General features: G+C 37.2%; 2 protein-coding genes across 2 annotated transcripts; both read left to right on the forward strand.

Annotated features, from left to right (window-relative positions):
• Positions 1 to 1,219: 1,219 nt before the first annotated feature.
• On the forward strand, positions 1,220 to 12,917 carry LOC145597737 (uncharacterized). The gene is made up of 11 exons (XM_081653977.1): positions 1,220 to 1,377; positions 3,264 to 3,896; positions 5,053 to 5,081; positions 5,286 to 5,355; positions 5,806 to 5,863; positions 8,460 to 8,552; positions 11,048 to 11,162; positions 11,237 to 11,284; positions 12,025 to 12,070; positions 12,165 to 12,235; positions 12,339 to 12,917. Exons 2-11 carry the CDS (start codon positions 3,264 to 3,266, stop codon positions 12,373 to 12,375), a joined length of 1,200 nt encoding a protein of 399 aa, XP_081510103.1. The 5' UTR covers positions 1,220 to 1,377; the 3' UTR covers positions 12,376 to 12,917.
• Positions 12,918 to 15,861: 2,944 nt separating this feature from the next.
• Positions 15,862 to 17,262, forward strand: LOC145597103 (uncharacterized). Its single transcript, XM_081653273.1, has 2 exons — positions 15,862 to 16,125; positions 16,495 to 17,262. The coding sequence occupies exons 1-2, from the start codon at positions 15,862 to 15,864 to the stop codon at positions 17,260 to 17,262; spliced, it is 1,032 nt and encodes a 343-aa protein (XP_081509399.1).
• The last annotated feature ends 2,215 nt before the right edge of the window (positions 17,263 to 19,477 follow it).

Below are 19,477 nucleotides of genomic sequence, written 5' to 3' on the forward strand. Positions count from 1 at the left end.
AGATATCCTGCTTTGGCATGGCACCCTGAATTATTATGGAAAATTATGATGGCATGTATTATAATGCACAACATGATTGTAGAAGATGAACGTCATATGTATCGAAATTATCAAGATCCGTGTATTGATTTTGCGGAAGAACAACCCGAGACACTAGCTAGTTCATCAAGTGAAAACGCTAATCGCGGGCCCATCCTTGTTAGTCGCGGAAGATACGAGTACATGGATCGAGATTTAAGCAGATTTATGGGCAAAAGGGAAGAGCTTCACAACAAACAAATACATGTGTCGTTGAAAAACGATTTGGTTGAACATGTTTGGAGAAAGTTTCAAGGACCAAATTAAACTTAAACAATGTGTGTAAGAAAAGGAGATTGGTATTGTTATCATTATTTTTATTTTTATGTTAATTTTAATTTAATGTCGTTATTTTCTAGTTATTGTTGTTTTTAGTTTCATGTTGGTTTGTTATTATTTCAGCTATTAATGAATGTTATTATTAATGCAAATTAAGCGTACTATTTGATTATACTATTTTACAAATATTTACTATTTTATTATCTTAGAAAGTTAACTATATGTTTACGTTTTACTAACAAATATTTTTACTATAATTAAAATTTAAACAAAATTAATTTAATACTAAATAATAATAGGTACAATAATGTAGTGATATATATAATAATAGGTACAATAATGTAGTGACAAATATATATATATATATATATATATATATATATATATATATATATATATATATATATATATATATATATATATATATATATATATATATATATTAAAGAGATAGAGAATAAAAGAGTATGACAAGAGGATCCTCTTGTTGTGGGAAATTATGGAGGAGGAGGAAGATGAAGAGTATTATGATAGTGGAAAGTGGGGTATAGGAAAAAGTAGATGATGTGTCAAAAGGAGAATGGGAGAGAGAGGGAAAAAGTATGGAAGTAGAGTACTCCCATTGGAGATGCTCTAAGGGTTGAATCTTAAGTCCAATTAAGACGGGAAACTTACTTTGTAACTTTAAGAGTTTAAGATCACCCGTTCAAGCCCCACCAAGTACAATTTGTTTGGGAATAGGGGTATTTCCCCTTACTCACCCTATAACATTTGTGTAAATGGATTTTAACCGTCTGATATAACACAGATTAGTCAGATCTAACGGTTGCCATCATATGTGTAATTAATCTTCCTCCTAAATTTCATTTCTTTTTTTTTTTTTTTACTTCTGGAGTTTTTCTCTTTTCTCTTTCTCTTTCCTCCATTGAAGCGTACTCTGAGTTCTTCGTTAAAGCGACTTTTGAGCTTCCTTACTCCGTTAAAGCATACTCTGAGCTCTTCATCTTCCATTGAAATAGGGTAAATTTTTTCCTAATTTTTCATATATTTATTTTGTATTTCCCCAATTTTTCATATATTTATTTTGTATCATGGAATATCAATTTCACAATCTGGGTTTCTTTTCAAGCTATCGCTAATTTATTTTCAGTATAGTTGATTAGGGTCCTTCTAAAGTAGATTATTGAACTATTGTTTATAATTACTCAGGTTATGAACGATTATAACAACGATTTTGTTGCAAGAATTTTGGTTTGTGCAATTTACGTTGATATTCGTAAACTAGAAGAATTTTTTGTGATTTTCCGAGCCTAATGTGATAATTGAGTCTAATTGTGTTGCTAATTTGTTGCATTTTTCGAGCGTAATCGAGTCCGTGAGCCAAGCCCATTTGAGGCTATTGGAGCCCGAGTTGAGCTTGGGTTTTGAGTTGAGCTTATAATCACTCGAGCCGGAGCTCGGACTGACCCTGCTTTAATCTTATTGAGCTTGAGCCATTAGCACCCTAATGATTCCCTCTAAGAAGTTAAACATTTAACTAGGCCTTAATGCCATTGAACCACATCAACCATTCAGTCTAATTATGCAGGCTTTTGTTTAGAATTCTTATATGTTTAGAATTCTTATATGTTAGGATGGAAAACTACGGAAATGGGACTTTTCTCCATGGTAGGGCGGTCACCCCTTTTGCCCTAGGGACAATGGACATTTTAGTTATAAGATTAAGAGTGAGAGTTTCAATTTTATTTCATTGTTAGATGAGTTATGACTCAGCATATTGGGTGTAGTGAGTTTTAATATAGTTGAGTTGATCTAATCATCTAAGTGTATTGAGTTTCGACTTTGTGGGTCTTGTTAACTTGGCTCTATCAGTGTATTTAGCATATTGAGGTGTAGTGAGCTTTGGTGGTAATTGAATCTAAGTAACCCTGTTGTTTTCTCAAATTAGAGAGACAAACGTGAACTCACTTGAATTAGAACCTTTCACAGGCAAGCAAAAGCTTAACTTACAAAATTGTCAATAAACATCTCCCTTGAACATACAATCCTAGCTTTATATTTATTACTGACGTTACTGTGCTTCCCACTCTAACAGGGAGAAGGAAACAAATGGCCACTAATACTCCCTAAAGAATAGATTACTGAACTAAAGTAGTTCAATAACTTGGAATCCATTTTTAAGGCCCATTATAAGTAAAATATATCTATTTTTTAGCACACGGACTGTAATAGTGAAACTGAGAAAATTATGATTGTTTTTCTTCAAACTGGGAAAAATGAAGAATAAGGGTAGGGGACATGTGATGCTAATGGTTAGAGTTTTCAAATAATACGTGGAGTATAAGTTAACCTGTCACAGGAAAAATTCTCACTTTTAGTTTGAGTGAGTGACGTAAAACATGCAACTCCCATAAAGCATTAAAAGGATCAGTTACATATATACTAAGTACTAACATAGCATTAGCCACCATGTTAGAGGAAATAGGATTTGATTTACATCAGGTGGATTGAATTTTGGATTCAATTGATTCATAGTGTAGTGAGCTATAGCTTCTTTTGTTAAAAAAAAAAAAAGTGTAAACAGTAATTCTTAAAACTAAAAAATTGTGAGTTGTGAAATGCTGGAACATAGGAGTCAAGAATATTAATTGTAATTCAAATTGTTATTGAATTGCTGTAAACTTCTCAGTTGTAGGCACGCCATCAATATTTCATCCTCTGAATTTTACAGTAGTTACCTGAATTAGCTACTGATTGTATTCATGTGGCCATCAGTTATTTGTGTTATACACCAATTTGCCGTGTTTAACATTTAAAAAGAAAATGTATTGGTTTCTTATGATGCTTTCAAAGTTTCAAGTAATTGTGGATGTTCTCTTTTAACAGTAAATTTTGTTATGGTGTAGATGAGTCCTTCAGTTGTTCGAAAATCTCCAGCAAGGCATCATTCATCCAGGCACTCGGTCTCCCCAGAGAGGGATCACGGTGAACCTCGCAGAAGAAGAAGATCCCCTGCCTTGAGCTCTCCTCATAGTAGGAGCCCATCTCGTAGAGAAAGATCCCCAGCTCGTCACAGGAGCTCTCACAGGGATAGGGGTGGCTCTCCAATGAGGGAGAGGCATTCAGGCCGCGTTAAGTCACCCAAACCAGTAAAATCGAGCTCTCCTGGCCCTAGATCTCCATCACCTAGGACTAAACGTTTAAGGAGATCTGAGGCTGAAAGGGATGCTGGAAAATCTTTAGAGAGGGAACGTGAGAAAAATCTTGGTAAGGGAAATGATAAGTTTAAGCATGAGAGGAATCATAAGGAAAGGGATTCTGAGAGGGAAGTTCCGAAGGATAGAAGAGAGCGGAAATCTGATAAAGACAGAGAAAGGGAAAGAGATAGCGAAAGAGGCAGAGTAAGAGATGGTGCAGATGGTGGATCTTCTAGATCAAGACACCAGCAATCTGAGTCACCATCAGATCATCATCGACATCGCAGCCGGCACTATTCACGCTCACCTCCACCGGCTTCTCATTCCAGAGCTCGTGATGAGGTGTCTGGTGATATCCAAACCCTGGCTTTGTTTTTGACTTAGGCTCTGTTGTTTTGATGAAAAAAGTTTTTGTTTTGTAAAGGGTGGAAGATATTATTTCTAAAGGTGGAAAATAGTTTTCCTAAGGGTAAAAAACATTTTTTTTAAAAAAAGGATGGAAGGAATGTCACATTTTCCTCCCAAATCCTTACATCCCTTTCCTCTATAATTTTCCATGTGGGGAGTAAAGCAAAATTATTTTTACAATTGTGTTTTCCCTTGAAAATTGTTTTCTATGGAAAAATCGTTTTTACGGAAAATGTATATTTTCAAAACAAACAGAACCTAATGGTTGATTGTAATTCCTACTTATCTTGTGTGCTTTATTATTCGCAATCTGTGTATCTGTGTATATTAATAAGTAATAACTGCAACCTCATATCCTTTACTTTCATATGAGATGTCTTTTAGCCTACTCATACTTTGATAGGTTGGGATAATTGGTGATTGATTCGGGTAAAATTATTGCGCTGTTTAATTTTGGTGTGTATAGAACTAAAGATAATAATAGTTGATCTAAAATTGTTGAATTTCGAAAATCCTGTGTTTGAGAAATAATTCTCAAATTGAAATAAATTTTTGTTGTTTCAATGATGTGCATGTGTCAATGTATATTTATAATCTCACCTCCTTTATCCATACCTGTATCATTCAAAACCATCTAACATGATTGTCTCTTTAATGTATTTTTAATTGTAGAACTGAACAATTAATCTGATAATTACTTCTTATGCTCTAAAAAATGATCAACATATTGGACCAACTCTATGATTCTAACCACTATTTAAGATTCAAGAACTTCTAAAAGAATTCATTTTGGGAATTAGATTGTGTGAGAACTGCTGAATAAGTAAAAGAAAACATTTTATAAAGACTACTAAGGATTTACTATAGATAATGAGTTATGTCTAACTGAAGATGTAACAATGAAAGATTCGTAAAGCTGTGATTCTTAATCATTAATTGGATTGAAAATACAGTCATTTTCCTTGCCCATTTAGTTCCAATTTATTAATAGGGTTGCTTATCTAATAATTTTTCTTTAATTGTGGGAGTTTTTAGATCCGGAATTTGATGCTTTATATTATGTCTAAATTTTTTTTGGTTTCTATTTCAGGATGAAGAATACAGAGGAGCTGAACACCGGTGAGTATTTTAGTGAAAAATTTCTTTGCTGAAAGTCTTTCCATTGTTCATCTGAGTTCTGATGTATATAAAAATTATATGTTCCTTTTTCCTTTGACGGTATAAATTTATGCATCACCTCGTTGTTGTTAGTTTCTCTGGAGATCATTGAATTTTTGATGTATTTGCTTATTCTTTTTGGTTTATTTTTTGTGGCATGATTAGAGATGATGATGACAGTGATGCACTTGCAAAAATGGAAGCTACTGAACAGGCATTGACAACAAAGGAAAAGGTATACTTAGCTCAGACCTTGATATGTATTACCTGTGTCGTTTAACTGTGCCACCTTCCTATTTAAAGTGTTTTGCTCTACTTATCTGTTTTGTACATGTTTTTCTATGATCCTTTATCTTATTATTTGGTTTCCGAACTGTTGTACCTTTCTCTTTCTTGTGGCCAATCACTTATCACATGGATTGATTGTAATAACTATCCTTGTTTTCTCACCACCCTTGAATCTTGTGCCAAAACCAAATGAAACAACTAAGAACTAAAAAAATGGAGGTAGTAGATACTCTTGATGGATTATATTCTCTTATAAGTTCTGTTTGAGTATCTGATGTAAAATTGGTGCTTTTTCTTATTTGGAACTAGTATATTGCCATATGTTGTTAGTATTTTGTTGTATGATTAATTGCTTAATTTTGCTGATTTAGTTTATTATTATTTTTGTTATATGCAGCAAAAGCCATCATTTGAGCTATCAGGAAAGCTTGCTGAAGAAACCAATCGAGTAAAAGGTAACTGTCAACCCCTTAATTTTTCCTCTGGAATTTTGGTAACTCATTACTTGAGGGTTTCTTGAAATTCTGGCACAGAATAGACAATCGTTAAGCTATGTAGATAGTAAACAGCTATCAGTTACATAGGCGTTCTGTTTATTTACTTATAGGCAGACATCAATTCAGTGGTATAATGATATGGAAGAATGGAAACAAAAATAAGATAATTAGATTGGAAGGAAGTTAATTCCTATCTGAATTGACATTTGTCAGGATCCCCGTATTTGACCAACAACACGGGCTGTAGAGTCTTCAGTGTATCCTGTGGCTTAGAATTCCTAAGCTCCTTTCTTGACAATATTTGTACTATCTACGACTAAGATTAAAGGAAAATGGAAGAAAGCTTAAAAATATTAGATTGGTGGAGATGAAGTGGGAGGTGAACTCAGAAATATGTGAATGCGAGTGAACATTTAAACAGTAGCTGCCTAGCTGGTAGGTTACCTTTTGTTTTCCTTCTTCCAGGGGGATGAGGAGTGAGAGGTGCTGTTGAGTTATGTTAGTAGGGGACAAGAGTGCTACTTGGGATGTTGTGGTGGCAACTGCTAAGTGGAGGGCCTGGAGGCTAGTTGCCGAACTATGGCTTTTTGGTCTTCTTCTCTGTCTCAGTCATCCTTCATTGAAGATAATTTTTTGAGTCAAGTTATCTAAATCTTAATACTTCCTCCGTTTTTTTTATTATTGCACCATAGGGGTTGGGTACAAATATTTTGGCAGTGGAAAAAAGTAAGAGAGAGAAAGGTAAAAATACAAAATTGCCCATGTGACATATTGATAAACTAAAAAGTAAGTGTAAAAAAGCAAGGTTATGTTGGGTATTTATAGTGTGTGAACACAAATAATTTTTTTCCTAAAGAGAAAATGGTGCAATATTTGTGAAACTTCCTAAAAAGGCAAGTGGTGCAATAATAAAAGAACGGAGGAAGTATAACTTATGTGTGTTTCTTAATAGCTTTGATTGGTTAAATAGTTAGAGTGATGTGTGTAGCCTAACCCACCATTAATCATCCAACAGCAGTATACATTGTGATCTTTGTGGTCGTTTGCTTTGATTTTAAGTTTTTAACTACGTCTGATTTCATCACCTTCAAGTGGATCAAAAATATTCTTTTGATGAATACCATTGTGATGAAATATTTGGGGGGAAGGGTAGGAGATTAGGAGGTGTCTTTTTCCAAATAGAACTTTGGGCTTAACAATTTGTTTTTTCATACAATTAAAACTTAGCCGTTGCTAAGGTATTTTTTTAGTGGGGGTCGGGGGTTCATTAAAATTCATCTCATTTGACTTGATTAAGCAAACTCCAAGAGAAGGTAAAGAAAAGAAATATTTCTTGTATTTATTTGTTCTATCAATAATTATGAAAGATTATATATATCAGTTCAAAACCAAGACATCTCCCCTTCTCTTAAAAAAGATCTAAAAAGGATAAGAACAGCCAAGATCACAAGACGACCTAAATGATAAAATTCATTCATGCCTAGATTTAGAAAAATAAAGGGAGAACAGCTGCAAGCATATAGTATAATTACTAAACAGTCTGGTCAAGATTGTGTATGTTTGTACCACCCTGAGTCCCTATCTCCCTGACTATGCCATCATGAAGATTCACATTAGGCTTTTGTTAAAGAAAGAGTCAAGCATTTCGGCTGTGTTCTGCAACAGCTAGCTGCCTGATGACTTGCGGGAAGGTTTGGAGAATAAATAGATGACTTGCATAGCAGAGGAAAAAGGGACTCCTAGGAGGAAACAAAGAGGGGGGGGGGGTGTTAGGCGGGGGAGGGCACATAGTGGATGAGTACTCTTGTAGCAAATTGAAGAAAAGGTTGTGTTATTCATGAGGGTAGACTTTTGTGTTGAACTCTGATGTGTTTGCATATATGTTACTTCATAATGTATAGCATTTGCCTTACAGAACCAAAATACTTGTTGCAGAGTTTATATCAGAACAGCCCATTCATTCAACGTGCTAGCACTATCCACTAGTTACAGAACCATTCAGAAGTAGTTTGACTGTTAAATGGTCAGTTTATCCACTGATTGGGGTTTGGATGGATTCAATTGATAAGGGAATGAATCTTGTCTCATGATTTCTCCAACAAACACTTTTTTGTGATCAGTTTTCTACCACGCTCCTGACTTACTATGAGGGGCAGTGGACCAATACCTAATACTTAATGCATGAGGAAAACCTGGATTTTGATGGCTTATGAAGAGGAAACCAAATGCTGCTGAGAGTTCTGACTCTAAGAGTCAGAGCTATTCAGTATTCACGTCCTGTTATCAATTTGACACTTTGGAAGAGTGGAAGATTTGCATCTGCTGCATCTGCATGACAATTCAATGAAATGTATAGGGAACCTTTATTGTAAAACTGAGAGTAAAAATGTTTTCAATTTTATCCTTGGGAGAACTGCATTGATGTGCTTTCCAGATCAAATCCGGACAATCTCGGGCAATTTGTCTTTTTTATGAGAATTTATGCACATCTGGGTACTTATTGCCAAAGATAGTTTTTCTTCTCATGTGATTTTTTTTTTTTTTACTGTTGCAGGTATTACTTTGCTTTTCACCGAACCTCCTGATGCGCGGAAACCTAACGTAAGATGGCGTTTGTATGTTTTCAAGGGTGGTGAAGTATTAAATGGTAGGTTGGAAAGAGCTGCTCATCTTAATCTGTATTTGATATTGTGTAATGTGGTTTTATACTGCCCTTTCTGCTTATTGCAATGCAAGCTATCGTCTAAACTTCTTACTTTTTTTCTTGATATATATTTTAGAGCCATCCTATGAGGATGTTTCACGAACTAGGTTTGATCTAGAGTATTCGAACCAAAAGTAACAACTTTAAAACACACAAATCCTGATGTATACAATCTATTTTCAGATATTTATTCTTGAGTTACCAGTTAAGTTCTCTATTAAGATGTTTAACATTTATATGATCTTTCTTATATCAGAATAAAAGAATACGCTTGCTCTAATCATCCTATGTTATTTAACTTCTTCATTTCACCAGTATGCGTCTTGTGTAGATGACATTCTTAAATGAGCATGAAGCCATGGACCCTGGACGGTTAATTTGGACCAAAAATATGCCATTTTGCCAAGTTTGATTCCTATGCACGTGTTGTTTAACATTAGTAGCCAATTAAGAATGTCATAGTCAATGTCCATATTTTGTGGCCAAGTTTGACTCCTATGCGCGTGCTGTCCAACATTAGTAGCCAATTAAGAATGTAGTAGTCAATTAAGAATGTCATAGTCAATTAAGAATGTCATAGTCAATGAGAGAATATGCCATTGAAGATGGTGTCCAGAGACTTGGGTGGATGACTTGCTAATCTGGATGAGCATAGTTGTTAACTTGGAAATTGGAATTGATAGAATTTGCATTCTTGTGATGTACGAGAATACTGTTGATGTAACAAATGATAAGATACTTGTAGCCTTGTAGGCAACATATGGATTGAGGCTTGTTGGAACTCTGAGGTAGTGATTGGCTAGCCTTTTAGGTAGTCACACTTGATGCTTCAAGGTTTAGGTAATGATTTCATCCATTAAAATGGTTTCTCTCTTTATGTTGCCTTTCACAATTGTCCTGATGGAATTTTTCTGATGTGCTCCTTTATTGGGTCTTAGGGAAGGTCAAGCTGATGTATAGTGTTATTACGGTGTGTGGACTGCTTGTTGTTGAAGCTGTTGTCAGCATATAGACAATTGATCTAGTAGTATGCTGTGTCTGTTTTTGAACTGATTACAAGAGGGGTTGATGACATAATTTGGCTAGACGGTTTACGGTTAGACCATATGACCCATTTAGGATAAGATGCCCAACCATCATGGGTCATGTGTGTGCTTGGTAGCCAGCAAATGAATCTTCTTTCATTTGATTCTGTTTATTGGTGCACCAAATACGTTAACTGCTTTTATTGAAAGTGGGACTATCATTCACAATTGATGTGATTCAGTTTATTAAACAAAGAAGTATCTTCGTTTTCCCTGATTTCGGCTACTTAGGATGTTTAAGCTATGCTAATTCATAGGAAAACTATCTATAGCGGTGAGTCTATTCTGGATTTTTCTCTTTAGTGGTTGGATGCAGTCTGCATAGCCGGTGTCAAAGTCAGATGAATCCATGTACGGTTATTTAGTGCTTTCTTTTCCCACTTTAAAGGCTACACACAACACAATCCCTGTGTTCTACCCATGATAGCTTCCAGGATCATTTCACCCTAGTTTCACCACTAGAGGCTCTAAAAGAATTCCTCTCTAAGGACGACAGTGCCCATCATTACTGAAGCCGAATTTTTTTTGCTGGCTACCACCCACCTCGAGGATAAAATGGGAGTTTGGGGGCCTTGTAATGCAATGAACTGATGTAAAGTGGAGGGGCATATTAGGTAGTGCAATATGATTCTAGTAGTAGTTCCTTAAGGAGGAATACAAGGGAGTTAATAGGAGAAGTAATACTATAGATAAGAGAATAATAGGAAGGGATTAGCATGTTGAATATTGTTTGTCTGTTTGAGACCTTTGAGTGTTTTGGGATAGCTCAGTGAAGCTGAATTAGGATAGAAACCACCTTTCAAAAGTGGAATTATCATTCACATGCTGTTACATCTGCCATCGATGAAGCTTAAGCTATGCTTATTCATAGCATAATGATCCCATTTTAAGTGTACCTTTCCTATAGGAGGGAGTTAGCTTCCCTACTTTCTCATCCCTACCTTATCCTTTGGTTATCTTAATATCTCTTGTTTGTCCATTACAGAAGTGAAATATTCTAGTTTTATGGAGTATTGAGGGAGAAACATGCTTGGCAAGTGACATGATGCATATGCATGTCTGTGAGGGTGGCTGTGTAGCCTATAAAGTTTGAGCTGTTGAAAAGAACAACTTAAGGTAAACTATGATACGAGGAAGAAGACTTTGATTGAGGCCGAAAAGGGACTCGATGACAGAAAGATGGAAAATTCTTGTTAGGATCTGCTAGCTTCTTTCTTCCCTTTCAATTTTACGCTATGAAGTTACTTTTTAAAGCTCTTCATCATGCTCTCAATTCAGCATGTATTCCTATGCTGATTATGTGCTTCACTCCTTTGATGTGGGTCCTGATGTAATTGCATCTCATTTTAACAGAGCCACTTTACGTACATCGTCAGAGTTGTTACCTATTTGGAAGAGAAAGAAGGATAGCTGATATACCTACAGATCATCCATCTTGTAGCAAACAACATGCAGTCCTTCAATATCGGTAGGTTTGTTAACATTTTTTCTCCTCAACTAATCATTTGGTAAGCTACTATAACAAATTGTACTTTTGGTCAGGCAAGTTGAAAAGGAGCAACCTGATGGCATGGTGTCAAAGCAAGTAAGGTAAAGCATGTCGTCAAAACTATCAGGAAATCTTACCTTTTTTGTAAAAAGAAATAAAAAAATATAAATAAAAAGGAAAGAAAGAAAGAAGGAAAAAAAAGACCACTTGCCTACTATTTAGTCATAGCAACTTATTTTGAAAAAGTAAAAACTATTGCTAATGTTTCCTATGATTTATATCCCTTCTACGAGTACTTAATTTCTAGTCTTTTTTTTTTTTTAAAATAAAAATATTTCATTTACTTTACTCATGAGAAATGCCTATGGAAAGGACAGCCTTTATTTAGCAATTTCATATCTGATGTTTTTTTCGAACATTATTAAATTAAGCTGCAAAAGTTCAAAATATCTTATTTTCAAAAATGTAAATGCATGCTACCTGAAGAACTTAATCCAATTTGCTCAATTGCTCATATTTAGGATGAAAATGACTTTGCCCTATTATTTTTGAAACATTAAATAACAATACACCTGCTGATCAGCAGAGTATAACAAAATTCCTTTGTTTTTTTCCTTGTATTCCCCATTGGTAAATTTCAAAAAGTTCTTTCTATTAGGACTTTAGGAGTCTTCCTACTGTTAGCACATTTTTTGTACAGATTTAAACCTGTTTTATTTTTAAAATTCCAATTATTAATGTATGAACTATGAAATGCACAATTATTTATGGTTTCCTCTATCAGATAGTGTATCAAATGCACATTTATGTATGACTTCCTCTATCACTTGTTATTTAACAGGCCATACTTGATGGACCTTGGAAGCACCAATAAGACATTCATTAATGTAAGCTATTCTATAAATTTTAAACCCTTCATCACCTGTGATATTTGATAATGTTTGCTAAATGGCTTGACTAAGTTTGCTGCATTAATTACAGGAGAATCCTATTGAAGCTCAACGTTATTATGAGCTCTTTGAGAAGGATACCATAAAATTCGGCAATAGCAGGTAAGTTATAACACGGTTTTCACTGCCATCACTTCCAGTTCCTATTTCCCATTCCCATTTGAAAAATGTTTGTTTCATGACTATCTACTATGGGTTTCTGCAGCCGAGAATATGTACTGCTACATGAGAACTCAAACTAGTTATTCTGCTTCAGCTCCCAGTTGGCCGTTGATCAACCAAGAAAATGTACACGAATATATCCTGGGATCCTCTTCCTGCGAATATTTCATGCCCATTTCTTGGTTCATTTTGCCCATCTTTCTGTGGACCAGGTTTCTGTTGAATTTCAAAACTTGGAAGGGCCTATTCTATGATGCAGTATGGTCCTAATCGGAGTTAGATTATCAACTGTTGGATGAGTTGGTCCCCGTATATAATTATGGAGTTTAATTTGGCCTACTTCCTATGCTCATGTACTGCTATGATTTATTCGGTTACAGTGTAGTGGATAATGCTATGATACAGTGTGGTGCTTGTTATAAACACTCCAGTGATGATTTTCATTTTATTTCCTATCGGAACTAATCACTGGTCTTCGTAGCCTCCTTGTCACTTATCAGGAAGAGTTTGTTCTGAAGATCTTGAATAAATATTAGGAGCAATTTTTCTATAAATCTTATTTTGCAATAGTATTGCATGACCTATTTACACTTTTAAGACTCAAGTAATTCAATCTATGTCTTTATTCATCACATACCTTAACTAGAGCCTATATCATGATGTCTTTACTATAGAACTAAGCTTGACTAGCTGGCATGTGGGCAATTCATTTCTTGCATCGGTTACAGTCTTGACAAGGATTGTAGTACAAAAATTTAATTTGATGAACCACAATCGGCAAGTTTTTTGGCCAACAAAACAAATTGATTCTACCGTTTTTTGCAAATGGCCATTATGCCGGAAAAAAAAAAGAAAAAAAAAAAAAAAAAAAAGAGAAACTTTATGTGCACATAACTTTGTGCAAGGTTGCTTTCAAAAAAAAAAAAAAAAAAAAAAAAACTTTGTGCAAGGTTGATTGTGGCTTAGATTTAAAAATCACGTACAGTTTGAATTTGATTCAAGCCATATAAAGGTTTAGGTCAAGTAAATTTAAATTATGGTTGTCTAATCAAATACGGATCAGTAATTCGTTCTGGTGAAGTAATTTTGTACAGGTAGTTTAGACTGATCTCTGGTTGATGTGCAGGGTATTCGAGAAGGTATGATGCTTGATTGTTGATACTGTAGTCTAAAAATTTCTGGTTGATATGTGTGATATTCGGGTATGTAACGATGTGATCTTAAAAATACCCTCCTTATAAAGCTATAAATCTTTGGTCCAAATTAATCCTAAAACTCTCTATTTCATTCCTAAAACTCCAGTTTGAAGTCCCCTGTTCTTCTTAGGTACTCTGTTCTTAATCTTCAATATTTTCTCTAGTTTTATTCCCAAACTTAACCATGTCGGATAGAATTTCTCCTAGGACGTTTGTGTATCCGCATATTATAGGTACTTATCAGTTTCCTCCCCAATCTTTTCAAGATAATTTTGATTGGGAGTGTACTGTCATCGGAAAGTTTTGGGACATTCGAAAGTTTTCAGTCGCCCTAGTTCAACGATTAGTCTCAAGGTTCTGGCATCTCCGAGGTCCTGTCAAAGTTTATCCTTATGGTTCGGAATTTATATTTTGCTGCACCAATCAGTATGACGCGGATGATCTTGATCAACTTGGTTGGGTTCATTTCAAGGGGAGTCTCATGGTGTTACAGCGACTTCGAGGACATGAAGTGCCGGAAAATATGAACTTGAATTTAGCTCCGATGTGGGTTCAAGCTCAAGGGCTTCCAATCCGCTACTCAGTCCCGCAGGTGGAATCTTCAATCCTTCATCATGTCGGTGACTTGCTAATGGAGGAAGATCATAATGGTCAGTTTCCTATCCCGCGACCAAAAGTTAAAATTTTAGTTGATTTGTCGTTACCCTTAATTGCGGGTTGTTTCTTTCCTACTTATGGCAATCATGTTACTTGGGTCAAATTTAAATACGAGGGTATATTCCGCTTTTGTAAAAAGTGCGGATTTGTCGGACACGGTCGTGAGACTTGTCCTAAATCCTACGAATTAGGAAAGTTTCTCTTGGAAAGCCGCTTTCGTAAGCTACATGATGACGGCGCACGTGTTTTATTTGGTCCAACGGATGTTTCTTTATATACTAATGAAATTCGTGGTATTACTCCAAATCCGGAAAATTGGACAACTGAGCTATGGTTTGGTGATAACGATCAAGACGATCCGTTTGAATATCCGGCGGATTCTCATCCTTCAGATTGGGATTCTCTGAGTGATATTATTGATAATTTTTCAACAGGGGTTGTTAACTCACCTCCACCACCACCTCATTCGGCGTCTATTCCGGGTTTATTTCCCGGACCACCATACACTGGGTTTCGAAATAGCAGGGATGAGGTATGGCGTCGGGACTTAGGTGTTAACCGGTGCATCCGGGACGACTGGGAGGTTGATGAGGTGGCGCCACCATCACTGCCTGGGTTCACACGTGGCAACCATGCACACAATCTTCGTCAAGGCTGGAGGCAAGTTACTCATTGGGAATTCCCAACACGTGTCGCAGCTGATAATCCTCAACATGTTAATGTTCCAGCTCCAACTCCACGTGCTTCTCTTATGTTACCTCACCAAATATTTCATGGCACTCAATCTCATCCAATCTTGGACACGGGTCAGCAAGTATCTTCTCCACCGATTAGGCCCAGTCAACCCAGCTCTATTGGGCCAGACCCATATGCGGCGGCTTCTTCAGTTTGTGGGCCGGCTTCTTTTGGGCCTCAATCTGAGCCTCATTACAGGGGTTTTCTCTTTCAAGACTTGGGTAACTCTACTTTGGACCCAACTCCAATTTTCTCTCCTCCTCCACTGGGTCCGACAGGGCCGTTATATCCAGATCCCTTTGGGCCGGGCCCAAGTAATTGGATTCCTTCCAATTCTCATACTTCTACTGATTCGCAACAGCAGCATATCGAATCTCCTTCGCCTTCTCTTGCTTCTTCATTTCCGACGAACGTGGCTGCTAGTTCTGGGTATTTCCCGGACTCGTCCTCAGGGGGATTTGATTTTTCTCAATCGCCGCCTTCGGTTGGTAACACCCCTATTGAAATTTCAGATGATACTCTTGCAAATTCCGAAAATCTGATTTTAATTTCGGATGATTCACCTGGAATTCCTGATGAAGCAACACCAATGGATTGGTCTCCTCAATTTACTCCTTCAAGTCCGATTAATTCTCATAATCTTGCGGCATCTGATGATTCTACACCAGTAAATTCAGAACACTCATCTCCTCCCTCTGCTATTGATGTTAGCAAGTGTGAAATTCCTCTTCGTCTTCGCATGGCCCGTGGGAAAGAGAAAATCTGGAAATGGGTTAGGGGTTCCAGTCCTTCGAAACGACAAGCATCTCAAATTGAACCAGATACTCCTCCTTTGATTCCATCTCCTAGTTGTTTTGCTTGTTTCAGGCAGCTGAAAAAGCGCAAGGGTTCTAAGGGTCAATCTCTTTCAGGCTCGTCTGCAACTTCTCCTTCTGACAAAGGTTCGGTGGCTCACCAACAAGAGTCACCAACATATCCATGAATGTTGGTTCTTGGAACTGTAGGGGTCTTGGTACAGCGGACTCCCCTAAAGTTCCGTATTTAAGCTCTCTAGTCCGCTCCTTTTCTGTAGATATCATGTTTATAATGGAAACTCTAGTAGATGTCAATGTGGCTGTAAAAAAATTAGCTTCCCTTAAGTTTGAAGGTTTTTGTGGTGTGGACTCTCAGGGTCTTAGTGGCGGGTTGGTTGTTTTTTGGTTTGCCCCGCTCAGTGTAGTTCCAATTATGGTCTCTCCTAATGTAATTTTGTGTGAAATAACTACTCCGAATGATGAAATAAAATATATTTTGTTTGTGTACGGATCGCCTCATCCTTCGGGACGCCCTTCTGTTTGGGCTGAAATTTCCTCTATTATACAAAGATATCAAAATGTGGTTTTAATAGGGGATTTTAATCAAGTTGAATATAGTTCAGATAAAGTGGGTGGTTCGACTACAATTGTTGGTCAAACGGAATTTCAGGAATGGAAATTATATTCTGGGCTGATGGACATTCCATTTTCGGGTCCCACCTTTACTTGGACTAATGGTCAGAATTCTGGACATCCAACTTTCGAACGTCTGGATAAAGCTTATGCCTCTTAATCTTGGTTACTAAATCATCCTCAGGCTTTTCTTCTACATCAACCAATTCTTTTTTCCGACCACGCTGCTATAATTCTCTGGGAAAAAAAGGACTTACAGGGTCGTAAGCCTTATAGAGTTGACAATTGGTGTCTTTTGTCAAAAGAGGTAGCTTCTATCATTACTCTATCATGGGCCTTAGATATTTCGGGTTCTCCCATGTTTTCCATTTCTCGAAAATTGGAAGCTTTACGATCAAAACTACTTTCTTGGTGTGTCTCCCATAAGCGGTTATGGGGTATTAACTGGAAAGAATTACATGAATCAGTATCCCCTTTAGCCCAAAATCTCGAATCCAAACTTCATCGACATCTTTTTCTCTCGCTCAGAGAAGAGAAAATAAGACATTCTCAGATGGCTTATATGTATTGGAAGCAAAGAGCTAAAGTCAAATGGGATGCTTTGGGGGATTCTCATTCACATCTTCTATTTTCTCATGTTCAGGCTCGTCGTCGGAAAAATGAAATTAGGGGTTTGCAGAATCCCTCTGGTGATTGGATCCATGACCAGAGTGAAATTCGCTCTATCATTCTCAATTACTTTTCAACTCTTTATAGAAGTCAACAGCCACAAAATCAAATCCCTGAGTTTGATTGGGCTTCTTTAGATCTTCCTCGGCTATCGGACGAAGAAAATTTGAATTTAATGAAACCTTTTTCTGATGAGGAAATTAAGAAAGCCATGTTCAGTATTGATGATTCAAAATCTCCCGGACCGGATGGGTTTTCTTCGGCTTTCTTTAAATCTCACTAGCTTGTGGTCGGTCCCTCAGTCATAACTGCTGTTTAGTATTTCTTTTTGCATGGTCATATGCTAAAGGAATGGAATCGAACTTTTATAGTTCTAATTCCAAAGGTTGATCATCCGCAGCAACCTTCGCAATTTCGGCCCATTGGTTTATGCAATGTTCTCTACAAATGCATAGCCAAATGCATCTCGTTTCGACTCCGGCAAGTCTTACCTTCTCTCATTTCAGATTGTCAGAATGCATTTGTCCCGGGTAGACTTATGTCGGACAATAGTTTGCTCGCTCATGAAGTTTTATCTTACATGAATCGAGCACGTGGCAGAACTATGTCAGCAGCTCTTAAGCTGGATATGAACAAGGCCTACGATAGGGTTAGTTGGAATTTTTTGTGGCAAGTCCTTCAGTGTTTTGGTTTCCCTCCCTACTGGATTCATATCATTCGACAATGTGTTTCTTCAGTCTCATATCAAATTCTAGTCAATGGTAATCCTACAAAAGTTTTTAGACCTTCCTGTGGTCTTCGTCAAGGGGATCCTCTATCGTCATATTTGTTTGTTCTTTGCATGGAAATTTTCTCAGCTATGATCCGTCGGGCGGAAAGACAGAGCCTTTTCAGAGGAATTACAGTTTCTCGTCGTGCTCCATCTATTTCCCATCTTTTTTTTTGCAGATGATTCCCTTCTCTTCTTTCGGACGTCTCCATCGGCCTGTGTTAATGTTCAACAGGTGATTCAACAGTTCTGCAGTTTATCAGGTCAGATGATAAATTTACAAAAATCTTTTGTTCGGTTCAGTGCCAATGTGCCGGAGGATTACAGGGATTTTTTGGCTTCCTCCCTTCAACTTAAGGCCTTACCTTCTCTTGGTTCTTACTTGGGTCTCCCTGTTGATATCGGAAGAAGCAAATGCAATGCTTTTTAGCCTCTGGTAGACAAAATTGCTTCCCGCCTAACTAATTTTGCCTCGTTTCATCTTTCGGCTGCAGCTAAGTTGGTTGTTATTAACTCTATTCTAGTTGCTTCTGTTAATCACGTATTATCTGTATTCCGGATTCCATCCTCTATCATCGACAAAATTAATAACCTCTGGGTTCGGTTTTGGTGGAAATCTGGTAATCAGTCCCGCGGTATGGCTCTTACCCCGTCCTCGAACTTATTCTCCCCTAAGGGTATGGGGGGATTAGGTATTAGACATCTGGGTTGTTTTAATTCGGCTCTTTTGGCCAAGCAAGCCTGGCGTATTATGCACAATCCGCAGCTACTTCTGTCACAAGTTTTCAAGGCTAAATACCCTTCACTTTTAGTTCATGATTCTGCGGGTCGTATTCCTACTCCTTCTTGGGGTTGTCGTAGTATTCTGCATGGTTTTCAGACCTTAAAAATAGGTTTGATGTGGAAAATTGGGAATGGTTCTCAGGTTCGTATTATTCAGGATTCTTGGGTGCCCGATTCTGTTGTGCACTTCAAAGATTCCATTGCTGGATCGGTTTCCCCGACTCTGGTGTCTTCTCTTTTAGATTCCAATTCTAATGATTGGGATTCTACTTTGGTTCATACTTTGTTCCCTCCTGCCATTGCAGTTAAAATTCTTAGTCTTGAGCGACCTCCGCAGTTTATGGATGATTATGTTTACTGGAAATTCACTAGGGATGGAAATATCTCAACCAAATCAGTTTATGCTCAGTTGGTCCTTTCCTCTGACTGGTTCCCACAAACTTTGCTGTCAATCAGTCCTTTATGCTGGAATAAGGTTTGGGCGTTACCTATTCTTCCTAAGTGGAACAACATTCGATTCAGACAAGCACTTTGTTCGCCAGATTCTGTCTGTCAAGTTGCTCAACAGTGGGCTCAGCGTAGTTTATCAGCTAAGGATCTGCTGTCTGCAGACCCCCCCTTTACCTCCTGGGTTTGGTTCTCGGTTAAATTCACTCCATCTAGTAGGGGATCTTTGTATACTTCCTACTGTTACTCTCGTTGTTGATGGTGCTTGGAGTTCCCGCGATTGTCGTGCTGGTATAGGTTGGTGTTTTTTCTCCATGGATTCTAATGTTAGTCTTGGAGGTGCAGCAAGATCGTGTTTCGCTCTCTCAGCTCTTCAAGCAGAATTATTGGCTTGTCTCTTTGGGTTACGAATGGCTATTCAGCGTGGTTTTCTTCGGATTCTCATTCGCACTGATTCCCAGCTTTCGATTTCAACTCTTCGAAACTCCTCTCTGGATAT

Source organism: Chenopodium album, chromosome 20, assembly GCF_948465745.1.
Source record: "Chenopodium album chromosome 20, dcCheAlbu1.1, whole genome shotgun sequence".
Classification (NCBI taxonomy): Eukaryota; Viridiplantae; Streptophyta; class Magnoliopsida; order Caryophyllales; family Amaranthaceae; genus Chenopodium; species Chenopodium album.